Here is a 10,396-nt window from a genome sequence, read left to right as displayed (position 1 = left end):
AAGACAGTGAACGAAATTAGCCCCAGGACCAACCTCTGGGGCACTCCACTTGATACTGGCTGCCAACTAGACATTGAGTCATTGACTACTACCCTCTGAGTCCAATGATCAAGCCAGTTTTCTATCCACCTTACAGTCCATTCATCCAACCTGTACGTCCTTAGCTTGCCTGAGAGAATGTTGTGGGAGACCGTATCAAAAGACTTGCTAAAGTCAAAGTATAACACTAAGTCACAAAGTCACCTCACTAATGAAAATTCTTGCCATCTACACAAGCATTTTTTCCATATTTGCCCAAAGCACAGTACATAGGCATGTGAAACTTCTGTCCCCTCTCCCCAAAACACCCCTTTAGATCCATCCTACAATTCAGATACACCCAATATATAATGGAATGCTTAAATTAGTAGACCCTTTTCTCGAGTATGGCCTTGTTTTACTTGTATCCTTTTCTTAGGATAATTGTTGTCTTCTCAACAGACAAAAAGAAAACTATAAATTAAAACAAAGTTCTGGTCAAACTGGACAGGTCCAGCGAGATAGACCATTTGCTGAATGGAAATTGATTTCTCAAGTGAAAAAAATATCAATAGACTTCTCTCCCATTGGGCAAAAATTTTGCAACTCTCATCTGAGCAAACTATTTTTTAAGCACCGGAGTAGGGGGGGAGGTGGAGAGTTGTTCCACGTGACAGGTTTTGAATGCAACAGCCTTTCCTGTGCAAGTCCTCTGGAAGAGCCTCTCTCAATATTTCCCCCTGCTATACTTATTGTATAAATACAAAGTTAACAAAAACCACCTCCACCTTTCAAAAGATGGTTTATTGTGCATGGTTCTTTTCAGTGACTCCGTTCTATCTGGCTGTTTTTCTGCTTTTAATTCCCCACTGGTGTAATCTGAGCACATTCTTTTTATAGCGCACGCACGCACACACGCACACACACACACAATACTAATTTAGAACTGTCTGACTTTGTACCCTGTATTAAAATGTTTCCCACAAGCAAAGTATTGAAAAAGTCCAGCTTTGACTGTATTCCTGATCACCCACTCAACTCAGATTTGGTAAAAAAATTGAAGTATGCTCTGGAAACCGGGAATAAGAAGACAGTGACGGATTTGATTTGTACCAAAGTTAAGCACGTGAATGCCACCATAGAACTATCGAACGATGACTGGATGAAGGAACCTTCAGCTCAGCTGCACCCTTTGGTGCTAGTAGGTAACTGTGATGTTTCCTGTTAAAAAAAAGGAGGAGAGAGATATGCCTATCATAGAATGTCAATTTCTTTTTAATTATGGGAAAAACTAGCATTCATGACAGGGAAGATGTTTGATAGATGAAGTCTTGTTTTCCAGTGAATTAGAGCTATTCCAGCAGGTTTGCCAGGCTACAAGCTGGTGCACAAAAAAAAAAAATCAAACTTCAAGCTGGGTTAATCACACCAGTCCCACTTCTTTACTAGATTCTATGGTACGCTTGTTTGTTGTATTTAAAGCAACCAGACATTATGCAGGTATGCTGGCTCCCCCCTACATGCAGCAACTAGGTCAGAATCAAAGAGCAAATTGGGGGGGGGTTTGCATTTTAAGGAACATTTCTCAGTCCTACCATGTGTTAGAATGATTTCCAAGCAGGTAACTTTTGTAAGTTTTACCATTAATTTCCTTCTCTGCCAGTAAAACAGAATTTGAACCAGTCTTTCAGAACAAAGCCAAGAACTGAATGGTCAAGAACTGAAAGAACTGAACTCACTAGCCCACATTCTGGGCACGACACTTGTTTTTTTTTTGGTTGCAAACCTTGCACTCAGCTCTTTGATCAGTCCCATATTAATGTGCCTCTTTTGCTTCTTTGGCTTCACGTTGCTGATCCCCAAATTCCTCCCCTAAAGAGCTCAGGGTTACTCCACTTCCTTTACAGCTGTGTTTTCAAACCAGGAGGATTTCATGTTGTACTGAAACAGTCACTACCAACCCCCAAAATACTTATCATTCAACTCTTTGTGGGACTTTGAACTGGACCTTTAAAAGAAAGCCTTTATACCAGACTTTAAATACTGCTTCATTTTTAAAAAGTAAAGCAACCAGAAATTATGTTGTATTTAAATTATATTGTATTGCATTTATGTATACAATGTGCAAGAGGAATTGGTACAACTCTGTGGGTGCATCTACACATGCAATTAATTTGTAGCAATAAACTCCTGAGCAGTTTATCCCAGAGCCGCTCCTGCCCTGCTCTGCCCCAGGCTCTGGGTGGCAGCATCGAGCAGCAGAGGGGCCAACTGGGGTATGAGGGTGCTGCAAGTGCAGAACCCTGTGGCTAGATGGCAGGTAGGAGACCCCCTGCTGCCTGTGCTGACCGGGTACAATTTACACCAACAGTCAGCATCTACATGTGCATTTAATTGCAGTTAATTGCTATAATATAGTACTGTCCCTGACAGTGTTAATTAGTTTACTGCCACCTAATAGCATCACATGTATAAACACTCTCCTCTGCAGCTAATTAGTCTACTCTGCAGTAAAGGCATGTGTAGATGCAGCCTGTATGAACAATAAATACAACAGATAGATTAAATATCAACAGTGGTTTGTACCCATTTCTCACAGGAAGGCAGGAAATAGAGATGAGGCCTGAGCTTCGTAGGGATTTCTATAGCTCTCAAGACAGCCTCCAAACCTTCTGGATTTCTGTCTACACTGCAGCTGCTACACATGTAAGGCTCTGCAACCTTAATAAAAATTCTTCATAAAAGAGAGCAAAAGGATGGGTTCTTTTTCTGGATACAAAAAGAGTGCTGCCCTGCTATTGTCTAATCCATGCAGGAGCATATTATTCTCCTATTTCTTCTGCTTTGAACAAAAAATTATATGAAACACTTTAAAACAAGGGAGAATCACAAGAAGGAAAGAACAGTAGGCAAACTAGCCAGGTGGGACGAACTTAGCCTACAAAACAATTGTTTAAATTTCTCTTTGCATTTCCCATTCAGTGCAGCATTAGACACAGGAGGGAGGCACCACAGGAGCAACTAGGGAGAAGAGAGGCAGAAGCAAGTGTTGTCAGGGGGCTGGCAGAATTAATGATTTACACCAGTTCTGTGAATAAGGATGTGGAAAGGCCACTACCTAAATACCTTGCATTAAATTAGTCTTTGGACTTTGCATTAAGTTACAAAGAGGGTAGATAAAGATGCACAGCCTAAAAGGATGGGTTTGTGGCTAATGGACTGACCTAAAACTCAGGAAATGTAGGTTTAATTTTCAGCTCTGCCATAGGCAGCTTTTGTGCATGTAGACAGTTTCCTAGCACCTGGTTTTCAAAGGTTTCGTGAACCTTCTATAGCTGCAAGGATAAATTAACAAATACAATGCACTTAGGAACATATACTGGGGTACCCGGGGGAAGAAGACTGGGTGGTGATAATGTGGAGGAATTCAAGTCCTACTCTTCTTAAATTTGAAGTCAACTGGGTTCAAAGTTTGACAATCATTTCTCTCTGTCATCCCACATCTTTAAGCAAAAAAGTAAAATCTTGTTATTTCACACTGATGACTGAAAGCCCCATGGCAGGTTACAAAATTTCATGGATTAGCAATGAGGAGAACACATAGTTTAGTAGAGACAGGCTAATGCATCATACTATATGTTATGCATTGACTTTGACAAATGAAGTTTAATTATTTATAATGCTCCATGGTGTACTGGTAAGCATTCTCTAGTGTAATTTATGAAAATAATGAAGTCTTGGTAACATGAGACTTCGCTACTGTACTGAGCTGTTGCTGAGGAGTGAAGGAGAAACTGCTGTGAGAGACCATGTTATGGCGTGTGCTAATTAGCAAACTTCTACCGTAAGCAATGGAATTTCACAAGCTACGTGGCATGAGGTCAATTTGCCATAGCTTCACACATCATTACTCACTTTACCATTTTATAACAGCACACAGGGATACAATAATAGGAAGAGTTGCAACATCTACTAAACAGAAATTTGATTTCTTGTAAGTCAGTATGCAATTCAGGTGAAATTTATATGTGGGCATTAAGGAGATGAAGTAGCAAACAAACCTTTGAACTTCTTTGTTTATAATTACACAAAATACTTTAATTTTTCTGCCTTCCTGAAACAAAGTTTACAAGGCTGCAGGGGAAGCAGCTACACTACTATTAGAGCTTGAAGGGAATTTTCTATTGAATCAAAATGATCTAAAGTCTATAACAGGTTTATAGGTACATTTTGTTGGAACAAAACATTTTGTCATTATTGACACTGATAATTTCTTATGAAATTTTGACACATCTCACTAGGTTCTGGCAGAAATATTTGTCAGTTTTGTCAAACAGATTTTCTGACGGAAAACTTTCCCTCAAATTTTCTTCCCTAGCTCTACTTATCTAGTCACAAAAAAAAAAAATCATTAAACCATTGACTGCAACATCCATATCCCCCTCCAAAGTTTGTACCACTATCATGTGAGGAGCTTTCATTTCCCCCCTCCAGTGTGCATTAGTTTGCAGGGACTGACACTGAACTGCATTTGCCATCAGGCTGCCCATTCACTTAACCTGGATGAGGGTATTTTGAAAACCCACGTTGTTCTTCCTGGTCTCAACTAACCAAAATAATTTGCATATCCACCCCCAATTCTCCCCCCACCCCACCCAAAATGCTCCCAAATTAGAATGGCAGATGTTTATTCTAAAATGTCACATTACACCAATATAAGCAACTGAACCAGATGCAGGATAACAAACAAAGGCAGGTTCAGGGGGGTGCAATGGCATAGATGCACCCCCACTTCCACAGTGTAGATCATCTGTTGGTAGCTCCAGTTCCCCATGCCCCAGTTGTCTGGGTCCCTGTAAAGTCTCAGGCATGGCTGGAGCCCCAGGCTGGTGTGGGACACCCAGAGGTACCAAATAGTGAGCAGGTGAGGAAGACAGGGATCCACCCTGCTGCAGCTGTCACCAACTGACTCAGGACCACTCCTGCCCCAATCCAGTTGGAGGCTGCAAGCAGCTGGGTGCTGGGGCTCAGTGGCAGCAGTGGGTGGGTCCCTGCTCCCTGCCCTTCACTGTTTCCCCTGCTGGCCCAGGGGCTCCAGTTGCAGGGGGCAGCTGTGCAGGGTGCTGGGCTTGACTGGGAACAAGTAGCAGTAGCCAGCAGTCCTCCTTACAGCACCTGCTCCCATCCAGTGGAAGACAGCCAGCAGGACGTGGCACAGAGTGGGAGCACCTGGAATGAGGGACCTTCCTGCCACCACTGTCCTAGGCTGAGCTCAGCATGACACAGCCACTCACAGAAGCTGTGGCTGGAGTGGGACAGGAACACCTCTGGGGTCCCCCTGACCCTATGTCAGGTGGGGGCAGTGGCAGCAACAGCTGCATCTCCCCTCCCTATGCTTAAAGGCAACTCTGGTCCAACCCTGTTGGAGATGGGGAATGGGAGGGGAGGTATCTGTGCGGGGGGGGGCAAGAGGAGTAGGGGAAGGGAGGAAGGGAGTCTTACCTGCTTCGAGGACTCAAAAAAGTCCCTAGCAGTTGCTGCCCTGGCAGTCTGTCCATCTCCCACACCCCTTTTTTCAAATTCCTATATCCACCTATAACAACATAGAATCAGGTCCAAGAACGTTAAGCTTCTACTTGAGGTATAAGCTTTTGTTAATAATTTAGATGAGTATGTTTATTGGATACATTTTGCTTTCTCCAAATTGCCTGCAAACAGATTGCTGGGTTGTTGGTTTTTTTCCAAATGTAATCCTTATTCAAAACCATTTCCTGATAATTTTGGTAGTTAGTACTGGGTCTTAACTTGTGAACAGACAGCTTGTTGCAAGTATCTGATATGCCAATCTGAGCTGTTTAAACTGGATACCTAGGTCAAATGCCATGTTTCTGTTCTGTGAGTGAATAATCCGTAAAATAATTATGAATGTCAGCACTGCTGTGATAGAACAAGCTGTTTCTAGGAATCAGATGCCTCAGAAAAAGGAACCCTGCTCTGTAACAAGAGATTTCATCTCCCTCTATTCACAATAACAAAACAAGACTGAACAACAAGAAAAACAAAACTGGGATGTAGATCTTTGAAGACTCATTTCCACTAGGACACCACATTCAAAAACATGGCACAGAGTAAATGTAATTCATTGAAAGAGCGAAGAAAAGAAGCTCATGTGTCAGCTTCACGTTCCCAAAGTTGTTTGCTAAAAGCAGGAATCTGGATCTTTAAAAATGCAGACTTTTACCTAACCCACCCTCTTAGGGAAAAATACTGCACAAAAAAGAACACTAGAATTTAAGCTCTAAAGAAGTTCTTCTCCTTAAAAAGCTTAAAATATATCAAACTAAATGTTTGCATTTACAACTTCAAATTTCATTTAATGACTAACATCCAATATTTGCTCAAAGACAACTTGTTTTAAAAATCTGAATAAGAGCTGCCCAAGTATCTTTTGCTCGGTTCAGTGCTGTATTTACATATTTGCAAATGAGTGAGTCATGCTTTACCATTATTTACTTTTACATTCCTTACTAGTGGATTGTTGGACAAGAAATGTTTAGTGTTACCAACTCTTGTGCCCACCCTGATATACAGGGGCTTGGATTTTTTAAAATAATACAGCAATCTTAAATTTCACTTTAACAAAAACCCTTGTTCACTTGGTTGGGAGGAAAAGTTTTCAAACCTGACAAATATCAGAAGGAGACATGAGCCAAAAGGACATGATAACACCCAAAAATATACATTTTAAGATGCCATGATTTTTAAGCCAACCATATGATTTTGGAGCCCTTGGGGATGACAATCTTAATTGTTACAATTTTGAGCCTTTATAGTGTTATGAACTAAGTTGTTATATAGCAGCCTGAAGGGCAGTAAGTTGGTAAACATGCTCTTAACTTAGTCATTTCAGTTTGGCATATTTGTTCTTTCATGTGACAGGAATGAGTTTTCCTAATAATGTGAAATCAGCTCAGACAATTTAAGTCATTATTAATAGATACACTTGATCTGAGGAAGCAAAATGCTTAATGTTTTGTTAAATGAGGTGTACTCTGCAAACATCCATATTCAGAAAGAAGGTTAAAATACTATAACATATTAAAGATTAATGGTTGCAAGGCTACCGCTAATGGAGCAGGCACACTTGTGTGCTGTAACTTTATGGGCCTAATCCTGCAAAAGTAGATCCAAGTAACTTTACTCATGTGAGTAACCCTACTGAGCAGCATACAACCTATAATTATGTGTATAAGTATTTTCAGGATCAGCCCCCAAAACTGTTACTTTGCATCAATTGATACCACCGCTGTTTCTTACCTAGAGATTTTCATCACAGAAATTTAAGAACACTTTACATACGGAGCTCAGCATCATGATGCTTGTTTTACACACAGAGAAAAACACAGAGAGAAAAGTAAAATGACTTGCCCAAGGTCACCCAGAATGTCCATAGCAGACCTGGAGTTAGAAATCATGACTCCTGACTCCCAGTCCAGTGCACTATCCTCCAGGTCAGAGGTACTCATATTTTTGATCCCATGGTCCACCTTAACAACTACCAAGTAATGCACACAATGCTGGGTATGAGCTGGTATAGCCACCCTAGTGTGGCACTATGTGGGCAAAGGCAGGCACCATGCAGCTCTCTTTTTATTACCTCCGAAACAAGCAGCAGTACAGCTGTGTTAGCATGGTGTTGTAGCCAGGCTAACTGGCTCTGCCTCAGGGCTGTACTAAGTGACTTCCCATTCAGGAAACAGCACATGAGGAGCCACATCATATCTCAGCACAACACAGGAACATTTGCAGTGGGATGGCCAGACCTCCCTATATCCACCTTTGCAGCCCACCCATGATAGCTAGAGCTTGCCATCAGGCCACAGATGAGCAGCTGAGAACAAGTTCTCCTTTCAAAGGTCATGCTGCCTCTCAAGGGAAGAAAGATGACCGAAATACCAAAACTCAGATCACAGTGGGACAGATTATTCAGGTGGGAAAGTTTCTTCCACTACAACTAGTCTCATTGGTTTCATCAGAGTGAGCAACGAGTCACTTATTGCAGTCTGGCCCTCTGTTAGCAAAAGTTCCTGCTCTGTACGGTGACTGCAGAGAGCATTTTGTATAAAGACCACCAAGAGTATGTCATGTTCTCTAAGATCAGGGCGTGACAGTTGACCATCACTGATGTTATTTCTGATCGAGCTACAATAAAATAATTAACTATTAACATATAAAATCATGAAAAACAAAGTAGTAGGTCTGCGAGTGAGAATGGCGCAGTCGCTGCAGTGACTTTACACTAGCATCCATCTACCTGGGGCAGCACAGAGTTCAGCCAAGGAGCAGGGTAAATCATCTCACGCCAGTCATGGTTATGCAGCAGCCAAGTTGTTGTCAGTGGCTAACACAAGAAAATTAAAGCTAAATTGGTCGTGCCTGCACTGCACTGCAGTCTGCTATGACTGCGGTGTAGACACACCCTAAGAGCTCACTGACGTACTGTCACTGAAGTTCTGCTGCCTGTTGAGCTGAACATTAATAACAACTGCCTCATTATTATTTCCAGGCTGCAGGGTGGAGAGACTCTTCTAGTTTTAAAAATGCAGTACACAATAAAGAAAGGATACACTTTCCTCAAAGGCTGCGGTGTAGTGCAGAGAAGCAAGGAGAATTAGCATACATGGAGCTCTGTGGTGTTACAGCAAGACAGCTTCCAGTACCCCAAGCTAATTCATTTATGGTTAGTGCTACACTATGCTGCAGTCTACCCTGTAGAAATAATCAATACGACCACATTTCCTTCCCGTTGTGTGCGCCAATTTATGGTTTTGGTTTGGTTTTTTTCAAATGAAATGTTTTGTGTTCCAAGCCAAATTAGCCAAATCAATTCCAAATCCATGATTCATTCAAAACCCATGTGACCCTACTACCAGCAAACATCCTCCACCCCCACCTGGGGCTTCAGATATTTCCAAATCATTTGGCAGGCATCCTATGTGCAGGCCAAGCCCATAGGCTTGCGGTTCAGATGCCCCTGAGTTTTGCTTGCCCTCAGCCATATGGCCGTAAGAGCAAGCTAGGGAGGAATCTCCCAGTTCCATAAAGTGGGTATAAAGCCAAGATCTTCCCACTGGAAATGAAAGTGGGAGGTTAACTATACATTACCTCCACCCAGGTACTACCCCGTACCAGAAAAGTGGTCATCCCCTGTCCCTAGGAAAACTGCCTTAGTGGTCACGGTATTTCCCTTGTCGGGTAAGAGAAGATGTCTGCTAGATCATGGTGTCTCCCCATTTGTGGTCTGTTAGATGAGGCAGTGTGGCTGGAACACCACACTAGGACCTGGGAGACCTGAGCTATCTTTCTGCCTCTGCCACCAAGTTGCTGAATGACCTTGGATGAGTCATTTTCCCTCTCTATGCCCACTTCCTATATAATGGATAATTTCATAGATTCATAGATGCTAGGGTCGGAAGGGACCTCAACAGATCATCAAGTCCGACCCCCTGCATAGGCAAGAAAGAGTGCTGGGTCTAGATGACCCCAGCTAGATGCTTATCTAACCTCCTCTTGAAGACCCCCAGGGTAGGGGAGAGCACCATCTCCCTTGGGAGCCCGTTCCAGACCTTGGCCACTCGAACTGTGAAGAAGTTCTTCCTAATGTCCAGTCTAAATCTGCTCTCTGCTAGCTTGTGGCCATTATTTCTTGTAACCCCCGGGGGCACCTTGGTGAATAAAACCTCACCAATTCCCTTCTGTGCCCCCGTGATGAACTTATAGGCAGCCACAAGGTCACCTCTCAACCTTCTCTTGCGGAGGCTGAAAAGGTCCAAGTTCTCTAGTCTCTCCTCTTAGAGCTTGGTCTGCAAGCCCTTAACCATACGAGTGGCCCTTCTCTGGACCCTCTCCAGGTTATCCACATCTCTCTTGAAGTGCGGTGCCCAGAATTGCACGCAGTACTCCAACTGCGGTCTGACCAGTGCCTGATAGAGGGGAAGTATCACCTCTTTGGATCTATTCATCATGCATCTGCTGATGCATGATAAAGTGCCACTGGCTTTTCTGATGGTTTCGCCACACTGCCGACTCATGTTCATCCTGGAGTCCGCTAGGACTCCAAGATTCCTTTCCACTTCCGTGCCACCCAGCAGGTCATTTCCTAGGCTGTAGGTGTGCTGGACATTTTTCCTCCCTAGGTGCAGCACTTTGCATTTCTCCTTGTTGAACTGCATTCTGTTGTTTTCTGCCCACTTGTCCAACCTGTCCATATATCTATATAAAGAAAGCTATGCTTAATATTCTTATAATCAAGCCAACCAGCAGCACATATCTTTTGAGTCCTATGCATTGTCAGCCTAAAAGTAGGAGAGGTGCTACA

At 42.7% G+C, this 10,396-nt stretch overlaps 1 protein-coding gene across 2 annotated transcripts in view; it reads left to right on the top strand.

Moving 5' to 3' along the window:
• Positions 1–987: 987 nt before the first annotated feature.
• ASB18 (ankyrin repeat and SOCS box containing 18) overlaps positions 988–10,396 on the top strand; it is a 51,062-nt gene continuing 41,653 nt past the window's right edge. For both annotated transcript variants that reach the window (XM_025214085.1, XM_006032343.2), the window contains exon 1: positions 988–1,223. In XM_025214085.1, the coding sequence (XP_025069870.1) occupies positions 992–1,223 (232 nt within the window). In that variant the 5' untranslated portion in view covers positions 988–991. The remainder of the gene's footprint in view (positions 1,224–10,396) is intronic.

The sequence above is a fragment of the Alligator sinensis genome, unplaced genomic scaffold (assembly GCF_000455745.1).
Source record: "Alligator sinensis unplaced genomic scaffold, ASM45574v1 scaffold205_2, whole genome shotgun sequence".
Taxonomy (NCBI): domain Eukaryota; kingdom Metazoa; phylum Chordata; order Crocodylia; family Alligatoridae; genus Alligator; species Alligator sinensis.
This window is presented reverse-complemented; position numbering and strand designations above follow the sequence as displayed.